Source organism: Myxocyprinus asiaticus, chromosome 4, assembly GCF_019703515.2.
Source record: "Myxocyprinus asiaticus isolate MX2 ecotype Aquarium Trade chromosome 4, UBuf_Myxa_2, whole genome shotgun sequence".
In the NCBI taxonomy this organism is placed as follows: Eukaryota; Metazoa; Chordata; class Actinopteri; order Cypriniformes; family Catostomidae; genus Myxocyprinus; species Myxocyprinus asiaticus.
This window is the reverse complement of record NC_059347.1, coordinates 44,896,209-44,914,250: the sequence shown is the minus strand read 5'-3', so window position 1 is coordinate 44,914,250 and position 18,042 is coordinate 44,896,209. Positions and strand designations below refer to the sequence as shown.

Here is an 18,042-nt window from a genome sequence, read left to right as displayed (position 1 = left end):
CTGGAGAACTGTTATAATCACATGTTTAAAACAACTTGGAGGATAAACAAAAGCCCTAAAAGAGCAGGTTTAAAGAATAAACTGTCAGTAAATATGAGTATGAGGCAGGGTCAGAAATTAAGGGGGTCTTGAGGTAAAAATGCCACCAAAAATGCCCCTGAAAGTCAAAATGTTGGGGAAAAAATGCCCTTATAATGAATACTTCTGTTTTTTTATTTGTAACATGCTTCAGTTCTTGATATTCTATTATAGTCTTAGTTGTGCATATTATGGCATAAAATATGAGTTGATGTTGATTTAATTCTTAGGTTATGAGGTAATAAAATCTCAGTCTTGTGAATTTGTATTGATGAAAAAATATGTCCTCATAAAAGTTAAAAATGACCAAGAAAATCAAACCCAGGGGCAAACATTGCCCTTTTGTGTCAAAATTCATTTCTGACACTCTTATGAGGCTGACCTGTGATGAGAGTGGTCTGTGGCAGTCACTGTTATAAAGGCAGGTGAGTCCTCCATGGCATCAAAATACTCAGTATCCTCATCTTCGTCACTTGCTTCCTCTTTACGGGGCCTTTCACTCACTCCTGTACACACACAGACACAAACAACAACAACAAATCAAGAACAAGCACAACACAGCTCTAGTACCGAAACACCGGTCAAGGTAGTAGTGCTATACCATCATGCTATCCACACAAGATGCCTCATAACTGAGCTCATTAAGGTCTGTACAGTAGTTGTCCTATGGTTGGCCCAGCACCAGCATCTCACCTGTGTCGGTGGTGGGTATATCGGGCGTGTTGACGGCGTGTGTGGGGGCCTCTCTCCAGGCTCGTTCCAGGCTGTTGTGCTGCTTGGCTAGCTGCTCGATGGTCTCCTCCAGGTGGGTGCGCTGCTCTCGCTCATGCTGAAGTACTCGCTGCCATCTGCGGCTGTGGATCTCTGCCAGGTTGAGGAAATCTCGGCACGCCTGCACGGGGAGAGACGAGACAAGGGGAAAACAACAACACAAACAGAGATGAGCAAAGTGCCTCATGTTTCAGGACACTCAACTCATTAAATTGACATGTTATAGATTAAATTAAAACATTATTAAAAATATTATATTTTAAAGAAGGCACAGGGTTTTCCTTACTATTTTGTAATAAAAGTTTGATGACTCTCTAACGTTCACAAAGCAAAGCTCCCTGCCTAGTTCATACAGACCTTATATGGGAAAGAAGCTACAAAAACAAGTCATTCAGAAATGGTAATGATGTCACACCCCTGAACGACAGTGTTAACTATGCTGGTACACAGAGGTTAGCCAATAACAACAAAGGTCATTCACATAAGTTTGCAGATGCAGTCATACTTGTAAAGGTACAGCAAAAACAGCCTTTTTAATTCAAATAGAGAAGTGGAAAATGGCCATGAAAAACTAAATTACGACTGTTTTTAGCTATGTTCAGACTGTCAGTTAAAATCCGATTTTTTGTGTATCTGATCGGAATCCAATCTTCATGATAGACTTTCCGCATTGTGTATCGGAACTGATCAGATCCGGTTTGTGTGTCCAGTGGTTATCTTAATTTTTTCTGGCATATCTGAAAAAGTGACATACGGCAAAAATCCACTTGAGATCTGATCTGAGCAGCCAGACTGAAACGGATTTCCAGAAATGCTAAACAAAGCTGAGAAAATTATCTTAGACCATAGGCACCCACTTTTTCAAGAGTTTGAGTTATTACCCTTGGGTCGTAGATTTAGGATGCCAGCATTTTACAAAAACAGGGCAAAACAATCTTTCTTGCCGCAGGTGATTAAGCTATTGAATAGATTTGTATTTATTTATTAATTTATTAATGGGGGTTACTGAGTGTAACGGGATCTAGTGCAATGTGTAGATAATTTTTATGCATGTTTTAGATGTCAGATGTGTTTCTAAGTTGTCCAGTTACTTGTTTACTGTCAAGAATGCCTATGTTTTAGAAATTTACTGAAACAAAATTTCCCTATGGAGATAAATAAAGACAACTACTACTACTACTACATATGTGATTTGAATAGGATTTCAAATAGAATGATTTTAAATACCGTAAGCTTAGAATGAACTACACAGCGAATAAACTGCTATCAACCGCAATCCAATCGAACAGCAAGTATCACTTCTTTGATCACTGCAAAATCACTTCTCTTATAATGTAATACATAGACAATAAATTAGCAACTTGAGCCTTTAACAGCCAAATAACAAATCATACAACATATCTAATACACTAAATAATAAATCTTACAGTTCGATCAATAGCCTTTAGATTTAAAAATTGCTCAACAAAAATCTACTCAGTTTCCTCAATTAATACATGACTTGAACTACACATAGCTAACTGATATTGGCATTATATTCATGCTGTTTAGCCAGAGGGGAACTGGCTCCCCCAGCTGAGCATCGTTTCTCCCAAGTTTATCCTTCTCTCTCTCTCTATTAACTAACATCTTAGGGAGTTTTAGGTTTCTCGCCTTTGGCTTGCTCTCTGGGAGCCTAAGAGAAATATTTTTTAAGGCATGATTTTTCAATGGGATTTTCAATTAAACAGCTCATTGAGGACTTTAAGTCATTACAGACATTACAGCATAATTTTCCGTAAAGCTGCTTTGAAACGATGTGTATTGTGAAAAGCGCGACTTCACAAACATTATAAGTGGACTTTGGGAAAGAAATAGGATACAACACCTTTAAAACCGTAACTTATAATATGTAACCCATCCTAAGATTATAAGTTTACATCCTACATTTCCAAAATGATCAAATATATTATCATAAGCAATATTTTATAAAACTCCTCAACTCTAAAGGTGCAGAGCCTATGCTGCCTCAACTTCCTTATCCTTCACTTCTGCTTTTCCTCAATATCTCCTCCATCACGATAATCCTGGTTTACCAATTCTCTAGGGATCTTATCTGTCCTCCTGCCACAGGCGCCACACAAGAATTCAATGTTTCCTCATTACAGTTCTGGTCTCTCTCATATAAATAGTCCCCACAGGAAAAGGCCAATGAAATGCCTTCCTCTCTCTGTCCTCCTTCCTATTCCATTCTCTCTCCTTCTTTCTTATATTTTTCTCCCTACATTTTTTTCTTGTTCATTAAAAATTGTATATTGGATTGAGTCTCCTGCAGCTTAACTGGTAGAGCATGGCACCACTAAACACCAGGGGAATTAACATTAAGTCATTGTAATATAAGTGGCTGCCAAATGCATAGCCTAAGTGTAAATGGATGTCTTTAATGGAAATGGCCTCTGATTTTATGAAACTGATCAAATGTAGAAGCTCTAGTTGTCAAAGTAAAAGCAGAAGTGAAAGAGTTAACCCGATGACTTGTGCATGCTCAGTAACACCAAACAAACAACAAACAGTAGATGTATGAGCTTGCAGCCTGTCTATGGGCTGAGTCTTTTGGTTTGTAGTCTGTTTTCAGGATTAAGCAATACAGATGTGTAAGAGAGGTTACTCTTGGTCAATAACACGAGTTGGGGTACTCTAGTTCGAGTCACGAGTCCAATTTTAATGGACTTGGACTTGTCACAAACTCAGATGCATTTTTACTCGGACTTGGCTCGGACTCGAGACTTTGGGACTTGGGATTTTTTTTCAGAGTCCGGCCGAGACCATGGCATTTGTCCAAACAAACAAACAAACAAACAAGAAAATAACGAAACATAGGGTGACCATATGTCCTCTTTTCCCCAGACATGTCCTCTTTTTCAGACCTGAAAATAGCGTCCGGTCGGGATTTCAAAATTGCCTCTAAATGTCCGGGATTTGGCTTTGTCTTCATATTAATGTGCTCTCTACAGTTAGTACTATCATACTTTGTGTATTTGATATACTGCGAATCAGTTTTCACACGTATATGTCCTTACATGTGATTATTCTGGCTGAGAGCAGCTGCGTGCACTCTTTCAAAGTACTTTAACTCTTTCGCCCACGTGCCCGTGCTGTATGTGTGCGGGAAAGAGATCGCCACACGTGCTCTGCCGCTCTAATCCAGAAATATCAATAATGTAATACACTTTAAAAAGTACGTTCCCCAACTCTACAAATTATTAAATAGAACACGTTTTTATCAGACTCATGCTTATACGCAAAGTCATTTCTAACTGAAAATGTTGACTATATCGAGACAAAATCAAATTTACTACATATCAGGGACATTTAAATTAATATGACGAATGAAACAGACCATGATGGAAATTGTACAACTCAGTCCCTCACATATTTGTAGAGCAACTTCTGTGTGTTACCTGTAGAGCTGGCACTTGCGTTTCAATGGCAAAAAAGTGAGGGGAGAAGTCTCTTTTCACCTATTATCCATACTAAATATAATGTGGAACGAAATGTCAGCCCAAGGTGAGTTTGATCTTGACTTTAGAGAAGTAGGCTACATCTGGACACAGCAGGAGGACTGAAAAGTGTGTAGTACAGTAGTATATGAATATTTTTTTTAATGGTATCTGATCTTTTCTGTTTTTATTTTATGTTGTTGTATTTAATTTTATGGGCATTATTAAATGTTTTAATATTACCATTTATTAATGTATAAAACACATTAAATGTATTTAATTAATTACATTAAATGTATTTCACCCATAATTTTAGATAAAACTAAACTAAATTGAATGGAGAAATTGAAAATGATGTAGAAGTAAAAACTAAATTAAAATTCAAAACGATAATAACCATGATTTTAATGACTAACGCAGCTTTCACTTTCTTTAGTCTATGTTTGAGTGGAGGGGAAAAATCAACAAATAACTGAAATGTCAACAGAATGCAATAAGTAGTGTGTTGAAGGATAGTTTTTTCTTCATACACCTAAAGCATATGCTTTCATTCTGAAACTACTTTGAAGTTTGTTCAGTAGATACAAATCATTTGTTTTTTGCATTTATATTGACAAACTGTTTTTCTTAGTTGTGAAGGTTAAAATAAGCATAAAATATTGATGTTGAGTTTACGGTTACAATTTGAATTCAGATTCATAAATAGATTAATTCGGCCTGTTATGGACTCGGTCTTGAGTCTGACTCGGCCCCTTTTGGACTCAGACTCGACTCGGACTCGACTAAGGTGGACTCGAACCCAACACTAAATAACACACATGCAAAATAATCATATGATTGTACCCAGAGAAAATTGCAATTGTTCAGAGGTTGCTCTTTCATTGTTTATGGCATTTGATAAGGTTTTTCAGTTATGTTTAATGCAAGTACCAACATGATCTCTGATGTTTCTCCTTAAATTCCATTGAGTCAAATGAGATGATTGATGACAAAGTAAGAGTACAGAGCTATAACATTAGTGTGGACAACAGAGGTCAGATCATTTGGCCTTAGAAGAATTTAATGAGAAAAGAGTTTTGGTTTGAAGACTTTAAAATATTCATATATTTGGTATCTGAGCACAGTTTGAGACAGTTCAGATATCTTCTGGAGACAAGAGAGCTTAATAAGGTCTTTTTTTAGGATATAAATCTGAGAAGCTCTTCATTTCCATTTGTTCTCCATTTAATCTTAATGCTGTCTGGGAGAAATAACTGAGATATTAAAGAGATTTTGAGGTTTCTTTCCTTTGGCTCCTGTTGTAACCCGAAAACCTAGAACTTTTTCTCCTCATACTGTGCAACATATAACAAATAGTTTGTTTCTGGCTCATTATTATACAGAATAACCAGCGCCACACATACATTTCACCATTTTAATGTAATTCTGTATCTGTGAGAGCATCTCTCTCATCAGAGCATGTCAGTCATGCTAATGACTGAGACTTAAGTACAGCCACAAAATCATTAAGGCATCTCTGAGTCAAAACCAATCACGTCTTTTACAGTGCCACTGCCTTGGGGTGTCAGAGAAATCTCTCGACTGTACTCTCTTTCTGTCTCTCCATCCCTCTATTCCTTCATATCTCCCTTCATCATTGTTTCTTTATTCATCTCCTCATCTCTTGAGACACGAAGGCATGAGTAATCTCACTGACCCCTGTCTGCAGGATTTGTGTGTGTTCAGGACAGAACACACACAGACAAACTGGACTAAAACAGACAAAGTTTAAGACTAAATAGGCAAGAACTAAAGAAATAGTTCAAGGGAATAGTACATGTCTCTCCAAATCTTGGCATACTGTTTCCACAGATTCTGTGCCTGTAAAGCATATGCTTTACACATGCTTTTATTGTTGTATTACAACACAATTCATTATTACTCAATAATTCAAAAACAGTTCTGCATATAGGTTATCATACACTTAAAAGTAAAAATAATCCGTATTGGTACTGGAAATAAAAACAATATTGATTGATCTCTTCTTTAATGTACACAAATAAAGCATCAAACCCCAGACAGTAAATAATTCCCCACTCACCTGCACTCCCCTCAGCACTGACAGTCTAGAGCTCCGCTATAAGAGAGGATCCGACCCTGATACACCCAGCATGTGACTGTGGCTTCCTCACACATTCATGAAACTACAGCTACTTACCTTTAGCATAAGCAACACTTCCACTATTTTTTTGCTGAGCGAGGCCCCGGGCCCCAGACTGCTCGTGACAGTTTAGAGGATGTACATCATCATGTCTGAGAAATGCCCTTTAAAATAGTCAGGAGGCAGCAAGAGCCATGCGATTCCATACGTAAAGCAGATTGCTGCATTTGATAGCTACAGATGGCACGTGATTCAATTTACAGTTGTAACAAAATGCCAAGTAAGATTTCCAATGAGTTTTTTAAATGCATCGATAATCTAGATGGGTTCTCACTAATAATCAATTTTTATGTTGTATTGTATTACTTGCTAAATTATTTACATATTATTTACATATTTATGGATTTTCCTACTATAAGAGCAATTCAAGCTTGAAGTACATCTGTTTTTACGAGCCGCATCAATAGGTGGCAGCACTCAATGCAAAACAGCAGTCAACTGTAGGCTTGTTCAATGATATGAGAATAAAACAAACAATATATTGAGTTCTTACATCACTTTTTGTATTGTCTAATCAATGCTTTATTCATCTGCCACAATAATGCAATTTATTTCAACTGAATTTCTATCAGTATTATATATTTATTAAAGGTCCTACATATTACATTGATAAATATTTGAATTATTATGCATTATTTATATACATTTTCTTTTTTGGGGGGATTTTCTAAGCAAATAATGATTGTATGCGATTAATTGCAATTAATTTGATTAATCGGCATGCCATGTAATTCATGCAATTAAAATTTTTAATCGTTTGACAGTCCTAGTTATAACTCGGTTTTGAAAAAAAAATTCAATTCAAATTCAATTATTTTCATTTAAAGCTAATTATAAATCCTATACACTATTCTTCAGACACACCTTAACCCTACACCCTAAAGAAAATAGTTTGCACTGTTAGAATAAAAAAGTCTTTATTTTATCTATGAATCGAATGGCTGGCCTTTAATTACACACTCGTGAGTCCTGACATATGATATCACACCATAATTATGACATCACATGACATCATTCTGTGCATTAGAGTGTAAAAAAAAAAACATTTTCATCACCCCTTTCCCTCCTTTCCAAATACAGATGTACAATAAATATATTAAATAAATAAGACCGAACGTCTTAAAATATTCCTCTTATCCCTCATTAGAGCTGTGGCTTAGTCTGTCCAAGTGTAATAGTGTTTTAATGAGTTAGGCCCAACAGTGCTATTTAGAACTTTTCATTATATGTGTGTATTTCTATTCAGCTGGCTATTAATCATTTCAGAGATGAACAAAAGAAGAGTTCACACAGCTGTCCGAACAGAGATCTCACTAATGAATTTGTGTTATAGCAGGCAAATCTGGTTGAGACGTAGATCACTCATACACTTAAATTAATGACTGCTGTCTGCAGGGCTGATGGCTTATGCTAATCTCATGAAGATCCGAATTATTTCATATGGACGCAAAGGGAATTAACCAATAACACATTACAGGGGGCCTAGGTAGCTCAGCGAGTATTGAAACTGACTACCACCCCTGGAGTCGCGAGTTCGAATCCAGGGTGTGCTGAGTGACTCCAGCCAGGTCTCCTAAGCAACCAAATTGGCCCGGTTGCTAGGGAGGGTAGAGTCACATGGGGTAACCTCCTTGTGGTCACAATTAGTGGTTCTCGCTCTAAATGGGGCGTGTGGTAAGTTGTACGTGGATTGCGGAGAGTAGCAGGAGCCTCTACATGCGGAGTCTCCGCAGTGTCATGCACAACGAGCCACGTGATAAGAAGCACGGATTGACGGTCTCAGAAGCGGAGGCAACTGAGACTTGACCTCAACTACCCGGATTGAGGTGAGTAACCGCGCCACCGTGAGGACCAACTAAGTAGTGGGAACTGGGCATTCCAAATTGGAAGAAAAAGGGGATAAAAAACTATAATTTTTTTAAAATTAAGTAAATTAAATATTTCTGTATATTATGCTTTGATCTCAGAGTATGTCCAATTTTGGATTTACAGTACCTACCCTTAAACAACATGTTTTAAAAAAAATTTGGTTCTTTTAATTTCTTTGACTGAAAGCAATATCACACGAGCAAGAGTGCTGTATGGCCCTATGTCAACACGACTATGATTCGGCCGCAGGTACTCCAGCACGACTATGATTATTATATTATTTTTATAAAACAGTTGAATGAACAAGTAAAAAAAAAAAAAAAAAAAAAAAAAAGAGGAAAAACTAGGACTGTCACAAAAAACTTGTGCTTGAAACTTGCCGTTGCTAGTTCAAAAGATGCACCTATGCCCCATTACTAATTCAAAAATGTCACTTTAGAACTAGTTACTTCAGCTTAGGCTGTTTCTAACAAGTTATTGGAGAAACAAAAATATGTGTGTGTGTTTGACAGAGAGAGCGATTGAACGTGTGCGGTTACCTGTGTCTGTCGCGACTCCCAAGCAGAGATAAACATTAAAGCTATAGATGTTTAAATCCATTCCTCAGCTGTAGTGTAGTGTTAGTCAGCTTGCTGAAGATAATGGAATTTTGGTCAAACACATCCTATTTTCTCTGTGTAAAAATAGCCTTCTAAGCTGTCCATCCAAGGTTCGCAAGAGTCATTCACTAGAGAAACCACACTCTCCTCTGCCATGTTGAATGTTTACATCTCTTCTAAACACGAAAACTCCAGTAGGTAAGCACCTTGAGTGTGTTACTTCATCTGTTGCGTCTCTCAGCTGTAATAAGCCTTAATGCTGAAGCTGTTAGTTTAACTGTATTTCCCAGCTGTACTGTAGTAGTAATCTGAGCGATCATGGAATGAGAGACAATGCAGATGACTTCAAAGAAACTGCTCACTGACTGGCAGTGCTCACTCAAATGAAAGTCAACTGAACTGGCTCATAACACAAAAAATGGTCTTTAGTCACCACCTGCTGGCTAAAATCTTTAATGTCACAGGGATAAATGAAAATAGACACTTTTTACACATCTGCACTGCTCTTACACTTTAGTTTTGAATGCCAAGGACACAAGCGGAGTAATGCAAACAGTAAAGCGTCCAAGTGCTGCTGCTCTGAGTCTTCAGTACCCTTGGAATGTCCCTTGTCCAATCAGATTCAAGGACTGGAACTAACTGTTGTATAAGTTACAATATGGACCAGACTTTATGCTAACAGACAAAAGTTTGAGACAAAAAAATTTGATATTAGAGTGGACTTGGACTTGTTCAAGTTCAACAATGTTTGCAAGCACATTAACAAGCGATTAATAGCCTTTTGCAAATCCAACAAAATCTAAATAAATAGCATGACACTGTTAGATTTCACCTGAGCTCAAAAAAGATTGATGAGTATAGTCTACCACCAAAGTCAAAATGGGAACACACAAGACAAACTTTCTTCCAAATATTGAATTTCAGGCTTAGGCTGTTAGGCTGTTGCATTTACATATACAACAAAAAATTGTTAACTTCCAAAAAAGTCAGCTCATCATTAAAACTCAATGCAACAAAAATGTGTTATTTTGAAATTGTCAGGTTTTTCTCCAGTTTTGATATCAAGATGTACATAGACACGCACACAAGACATTAAATATGCTTCACCAAAATTTCACCAGCTCCAAGAAAATAAATACATATTCATATCTAAATATCCATATAATACCAGTTGTTGTACTCTCAATTTACAGTAACATACCGTATTTATCACCTAACCAAAGCAAACAAAATAGCTATTCCATAGTAATTGAAACTAGATATATCAGTCGGCCGATATTATCGGCCGAAATTAGCCTTTCACCGATATATCGGAATCGGCGTATATTTTACCTATATGCGCCAATATGAAAACTTTTTTTCAGAACATATAATACAGAAAACAATGCTTTAGAATTGGTGTCATAGCGTAGTTTGTCCAGCAGAGCGCGCTCCGACTCTATTGTTTACAGAGCTGACTATGAGCTGACGGTGGCTCTGTAGACAGCGCGGAGTTAAGCGGTGTGGATTTGAGGAGATCTCTTCTCGTTAAATTGCTAACTAGTTTGTGAAATACATACTGGAAAGTTAATAAAAAATTACCCCATCATTTTATATAACTAAATTAACGTTAACCCTGTCCCTGAAAACCATGTCTCTCATGTTTATCACATCTGTTTGCTGTTAGCCAGCTATAGTTTGTCAGTGCAGTCAGTAATGTAGCAGATTGAAAGGTAAACATCAGAGCATCTTTTTGCAGCTCAACAGACAATGGTGCAGTGGTGGATTGTGTGTGGTGAGTGCTGATTTCATGCTTCGCTGTTGCCTAGTTGGTGAGACACAATGCTGGAAAGTAAATAAAGTCCGTCTTATACTCTCCGTGACAACGAGCTTATAGCTAACTAGCTAATCACGTAGCTACTGTCATTGGCTGTGTCTCGTTTGGAAGGATGCGTCCTCCGGAGGTCGCATTTGTCGGCCGCATACATCAGAGGCTCTCGTACCCCCTTCAACCGAACAATTCCAGTCGTTGCATTTACAAAATGTAATATTTAGAAGTCTGGTTTTCCAGACATTAAAATAGGATATGTAATAAAAGTAGATTTAATAAATAGTATATTTGCCCTGTGTAAATAATAATATATAGGAACTGTATCTAAAATAAATGAGGAGTGATTCATACTAATACAATAGACTGGAAAAATAGACATTTATTCATTTTAATATCCTATATATATATTTTGAATGTGTTGAAACTTGACACAGGGCGACGCACCCTAAAAACTGCACCGTTAGAACGGTTTCATGCTGAAGAGCCGCTTAAAAGTATGTTTTTTTTCTCTCTCTCTCGTAAATGTCAATGAGTGTAAATGCCAACATCATATATGTTGACAGGATTGAAGCCTGTCATGCAAAACATGAGCTCATTGATGTCATTAAATGAGTCTGCTTTTTTATTCCATCAGTTACTCCTGGTCGGAGGCTGCCATATATATTTAGTTTATACATAGGGTTACGTCCTACATAAATTTAATGGTGCAACACTCAAATATTTAGTAGAGCGTAAATTGTGACTTAGTGCCCATTTATGCCACAACTAGGCTAAGTTGTAACGTACGTATAGCTGGTGCAACAGGCCCCTGATGTTTATTTAGCTATTTATTTTATTTTTATTTATTCATTATTTTAATGGTCAGCATTTAACTGATACTAAACAGTAATACTGATGTTTATTTAGCTATTTATTTTATTTGAATTTATTCTTTATTTTAATGGTCAGCATTTGACTGATACTAAACAGTACTGATGTTTATTTAGCTATTTATTTTATTTGAATGTATTCTTTATTTTAATGGTCAGCATTTGACTGATACTAAACATACAGTACTGATTTATATTTAGCTATTTATTGTATTTTTATTTATTCTTTATTTAAATGGTCAGCAATTGAATGATACTAAACATACAGTACTGATTTTTATTTTATTTTATTTATTCTTTATTTAAATGGTCAGCAATTGACTTATACTAACAGTACTGATGTTTATTAAGCTATTTATTGTATTTTTATTTATTCTTTATTTTCTCAATGTTCATTTCTAGAATTTGTTGACAATGTATAATAATAATGTCAAATATTCTTTGATAAAAATATTTGTTTAAGAAAGCAGCCTTCTGAGTACCTTTGTATAGTCATATCGGTGCAAAATCGGTGCACAATCCACATAGAAAAGGTCTGTTTTCATCCAGCTCAAAAATTAGCTATATCGGTCACCATATCGGTAAAATCTGTGAATTTTCCCTCTCTAAAATCGGTATCGGTCTCAAAAATCCCATATCGGTCGGGCTCTAATTGAAACTGTCCCATCTCAACATGTATATACTGTACATGTACAGTATGGGGCAAAAGAGCATTAGATGTGTGTACTTACATTGATCATAGCATTGGATGTGATGCGGAAGAGGGTGGCTCTCTCATTCACTGCCTTGATCTTCTCTCCTCCCTCCAGAGGGACGCGTAAGACCTCAAGCTCACTCAGAGACCGCTGCAACGCCGCTCCGTGCTTGGCTATTAGGTCATTACATGTGCTAAGGTCATCCAACTTACTGGCCAGTGTCTTCAGAGTACCCTGGATCTCACTGTGGTCGGACTGAGAGGTCGGCTCCTCATCCGCCGAGTCATCTACACAGAGAAAGAGAGAGAAAGTCAGAATGAGGAACTTGGACTGCACACCACCCATTTTACTAACTAAAAATGGCAGACTTGGAGAGTGTTTAGGAAACAATCATTGCTTTTGGAATTCCATTTGGTGTCACTCATGGAACAGAAATGACACAATTCACCTTTAAGAAAAAGATAATTTTCTGCCCAAAGAAAACTGTAGTGGATGTAAAATGCATATGTGCCTAACGTTCAAATATTTATGACTGCATTTAGTCAAAAAATGAATAAATAAAAACAGACTCAAAACTTAAAAACAGAAAAATCCCCAGAGCACTATCTTCCCATAATCCGTTTTCCAGCTGTTCAATTTAATGAGTCGAACACTGCAGCGCCTTAAATTCCTCTCATTAATTAATGCTGATTTTACAGGTGGCTGAGGCCCCTAAGGCAGTCGCCCAGTCGGTATAGTCACTTATGCACAAATAAACCGGCAACATCTTATGCCAACATACACACTTAATGGTGGACAGCTGTGGGAGATGTATACAAACATAAATTGTCTGTTAAGAAGAAACCTAAGAAGACTCATCTGATAAGAGTCAGTTTGATAAAACTTCATGTAAGGTTAAGACTGTAGAAGAACGAACACATAACTATGATTTAAAGGTGAAAATTATGTACACTCACATGAGATGAATATTGCAGTCATTTCAGTGGAAAAAGGTATTTTATTCTACATAAGGGTGGACCCCCCCCTTATAATGGCTGACATGATGAGCCCACATAACTACCCAAATATTACTCACTTTAGGTAACTTCCTATTAACAGACACTTAGACATGCAGAATAGATAAATCATTGGTGACAATTGACAAATATGTCTGTGAATACTGTATTTCTAAAATGGCAAAAAAAAAAAAAAAATGCCATTACATGTGTTACGAATCAAGCCTCTGTAGTTCCTACCGTTCACCACCAGAGGGTTCCATCACCCAGGTACTGACTTGAACTCTCTGGACTCCATTTCCCATAATCCCCGTACCTGGCACTGATTACCTGCTCACCTGTTTCTCATTAATTCAGCTATTTAAAACTCACTCTCACTCTCTCTCATTGCAAAGTCTTGTTTTGCCCTGGCTGATATTTCTGAGTGTTCCCTGAGTTTATTGCATTTCCTGTGTTTGATCCTGAACTGTTTACCCTGTTTTGACCCGTTGCTGCCTGCCTACTATTACTGCCTTGATTTCCTCGATATAACCTGTGATTGTCTGCCGCCTGCCCTGACCTCTTGCCTGTTTATTGACCACCTCTCTGGATGACCTTGGATATTACTGTTTCTGGTGATTGAACCCATGCCTGTCTGTATTACTACGTTTATTATTATTAAAGCTGCACATGGATCTCAACTCCGTTGACTCATCATTACAGAAGACTTCGCCACAAACCAATCCAGCGGCTTTTCTGCAACTCACCACCGAGGTCTCAGCACAAGGGGATGTATTGACCGTACACCACCAACAGCTTGAACAGCTGACATCGTTAACATAGGAGCTTGTTAAGACTTTGCAAAGCCTCTGTTTACCAACACCAAACCCTTCAGCCCCTTCATCTAATCCAGCGGTTTACCCGGCCTCACCAAGCACATTCACCACTAACCCACGCATTGCCTTTCCTGAGAAATTCAATGGGTCACCAGCTAAATGTAAGGGATTTCTGCTCCAATGTTCTCGGTTTGTTAATCAAAAACCCACACTATACCCCACTGATGAGAGCCACATTTTCTTTCTTTGTTCGCTGCTTACCGGTAAGGCGTTAGACTGGATTACAGCGGTATGGAATGGCGACAGAACAACATTCCCTTCGTTCAGTTACTTCCTCCAATGATTTCGTGCTGCGTTTGAACATCCAGTAGGAGGCAAAGACACCGGATATCAACTGCTTTCTCTTCATCAAGGTAATGCTCCACGCCATGTCACAGCCAAGCCTGAGCCTGCTCCATGCCATGTCACAGCCACGCCTCAGCCTGCTCCATGCCCACCCCTGCCACGACCAACGAGCTGGAAGCTTCGTCCGTCCCAGAGCCAGCGTTGCCAGCCTCGTCCGTCCCAGACCTGCATTGCCAGCCTCGTCCATCCCAGAGCCTGCACCGCCAACTTCAGCCTCCCAGAGGAGGAGGAGGAAGGCTTCCATTTCCAAGTCTCTGCCCATGTTCATGACCACAGAGGTCATCACTGAGTCTCAGCCTATGTTTACGACCACAGAGGTCATTTCCAAGTCTCAGCCCATGTTCACGACCACAGAGGTCATTCCCGAGACTCTGCTCATGTTCGCGACCACTGAAGTCATTTCCCAGTCATCCTGGACTCTTAGTTTCGAGCCTGCCAAGGCTCCGCCTTCTACGGCTTCGCCCCTCAAGCCTGCCATGGCTCTGCCTTCTCCAGCTTCGCCCCGAGCCTGCCATGGCTCCGCCTTCCACGGCTCCGCTCCTCGAGCCTCCCACGGCTCTGCCTTCCACGGCTTCACCTTTCGAGCCTGCCACGGCTCCGCCTTGTACAACTTTGCCCCTCGAGCCTCCTACGGCTCCGCCTTCCATGGCTCAGCTTTCCATGGCTTCGCCCCTCGAGCCTCCTACAGATCTGCCTACCACTGCTCTTGTTTTCTAGATCTCTTGGCCGTCTGCCTGATCTGCTCCAGTCCCCTTGGTCTCATGGCCGTCCGCCTGATCTGCTCTGGTCTTCTGGGTCTCCTGGTCATCCACCTGATCTGCTCTGGTCCTCTGGGTCTCCTGGCCATCTGCCTGATCTGTTCTGGTCTCCTGGGACTCTTGGCCATCCACCTGACCTGCTCTAGTATCCCTGGTCTCCTGGCCGTCCGCCTGATCTGCTCTGGTCTTCTGAATCTCCTGGTCGTCTGCCTGATCTGCTCTGGTCTTCTGGATCTCCTGGTCATCTGCCTAATCTGCTCTGGTCTTCTGAATCTCTTGGCCATCAGCCTGATCTGCTCTGGTCTTCTGGATCATTACAACATGATGCTGCATCCACAAGTATTGTTTAGGTAGATGAATAAGTGAGGAAAAGTGAGGTTTGAACAGACACCAACATCACTTGTGATGTCATAAACACATTTGCTAGTGGAAACGATGTGCTAAATATAAATGATAAATAAATGTGTTGCCCAACTGATTCCCCGGCTGCCTTAATTAGTGTTTATTGGCATTTGTCAGTGGCGAATTCTCAGGACCAGCAAAGCCTTCTCTGCTGGTCTAACATGCCAAATAAATAAATATTTTTCATCCTTTCATTCTCAATCATCTTTTTGCCAATGTATTTTTAATCACTTTCCACTCTTAATTAATCTACAAGCAAATAGAGAAAAACAAAAAGTTTATCCAGTCAGAATTTATTCCTTGATGCTTACAAGTGATGTGTGACAACTGTTTCACAAATCACATGCCCAAAGCCGAGCTCGTTAGCCGAAGCAGCATGTGAGTTTGAGCTCATCCCCCTAAGGCCTTCAGAATTTCCAAAGAATCCCTCAACAGTGCAAATGAATGGGCAACTAAAGTCAGATTGTCAGATTCATCAGCCAGTCAGATTAATTTATTTGTTCCTGGTGGGTGTGATCTTTGGGATATGTCCCGGTCGAGGCCTTCTAGCTGGCCTTGAGTGATGCAATAATGCTTTAAGTGACGTAATTTGAAAGCGAAGAGCGCGAGATTTTGCTGACGAGTCGACTGTCATACTGCTGCTATCGCCATTGAGAAAGAGATCCTTATGGATTTACGAACCTGAGATGTTCTGCATGAATCGTGTGATTGCTTAATTTATTAATCATGAAAGGAGGACTGATTTTCACTTCAAGCAATTTGGTATGTGCTTTTTGAATTGTTATAGCAACATCAGGAGTTTTCTAAGTGTAAATTAGGCTGCTTGAGCATTCAGTGTCGGATCAAGTTTTGAAAAGAAGTGCTGCGTTCCATTCAACTCGGAAAGTCGGATTTTACAACTTCCTACTAGGAAAAGTGCAATGGAATGCATCTTGAAGTCAGAATTACAACTTGTAGGCTCATGCAGAAATTCTCAACTCCGATTTCGCCGAGATGCAGGTGCATGATGTCACACAAACATGTCGACGCTCAGGGAGATATACAAAGTAAGTGATAAACATTCACTTTATTAAGTAATATTGATAAAAATGATATTAAAGCTTGTTTAACAAATGCTTGCAGAAACAGATGTATAAAACATTATAATCTCCTTTGATAATCGTACACCTGAAGCACAAATGCTAGCGCTGCAGCATTGTTTATCAGTTGGGTTGCTTGGAGACATCTCTAATTAGAGTCAAACCCCTGCTAAGCTAACGGGAGCATTGCAGTTCTGAATATCGGGGAATGGAATACATTTATGGTCGGAGATATTAAGTAGGAACATCCCACATCCAACTTGCATGGAACACAGCAGAACCGTGTACCCTGATGAAACGAAATTTATTACAAGCAACATTTAAATCGCAAATATTATTAGTTCGATTTTTCCAGGTATAATAGACCTCCTTAGTAGATTCATATGAAAAATTATGATTTTTAAATGTCTGTTCGGGAGATGTTAATTTCACAAACAGTCATGCTGCAATTAAAATTGGCTTGCTTGAGCATTAAGTGTTGTTTCAAGTTTTGGCTTTCGTGCGTGGACGTGTTTTTAAAATGTCAATTGCTATTACTAGTTAGCTGCGACATAATGCATGATGCCCAAAGGCATAGGGTGTCTTATTCATTGTGAAACTGTATTTTCTTAATGGCATGAATCACACTGAAGGCCTAGACTTTTAATGCACGGCCCACCACTGGCATTAGTAGACACACTCTCACATAAACGCATCTACACACACACATTTAATGGTCCCTTTCCTATGAAAGTTGCAGCATAAATCTCTGGAAAACAGAGGAAATGCATCAGAGCAGAGTCAGGATATCTGGCTGAATCATTCCTGAATCCATGAGAGTTGAAACCATGACAGAATTGAGCAACTGAGGATTGCTAGTGAGGATTGCAGAAATTATGTCAAGAACAAATTGATCGAAAACAGGTTTTATGATAAATGTACGGTCAGTGTAAATTAGAAAATTGACCCTATTTGTTTGCTTAACCCTAAATGCATAAGTATTTCACCAAACATTATTGCATACTCTGGTGTTTAGAGACCCGGCACGAATATCTATCACAAATGGATCTACAAAATCTCCAGAGAGTGTAAAATTTTCAAAGCATTATTAAGACAATAAGAAAATAATAGAATTCAATATCTTCTGATGTACTTTGATGTTTTCTTTTTCCATATATCAAAGATATGTAAAACAAATTAGGACAAAACTAGAACAAGATTCATTACTTTCACACTGAA

The 18,042-nt window shown here is 38.7% G+C and overlaps 1 protein-coding gene across 5 annotated transcripts in view; it reads right to left on the bottom strand.

Moving 5' to 3' along the window:
- Positions 1-18,042, bottom strand: part of LOC127439957 (oxysterol-binding protein 2-like) — a 139,633-nt gene that overhangs the window by 16,215 nt on the left and 105,376 nt on the right. For all 5 annotated transcript variants that reach the window (XM_051696272.1, XM_051696274.1, XM_051696273.1 and 2 more), the window contains 3 exons: positions 12,407-12,657; positions 772-970; positions 461-584 (listed from right to left, as the gene is read on the bottom strand). In XM_051696272.1, coding sequence (XP_051552232.1) covers positions 461-584; positions 772-970; positions 12,407-12,657 — 574 coding nt within the window. The remainder of the gene's footprint in view (positions 1-460; positions 585-771; positions 971-12,406; positions 12,658-18,042) is intronic.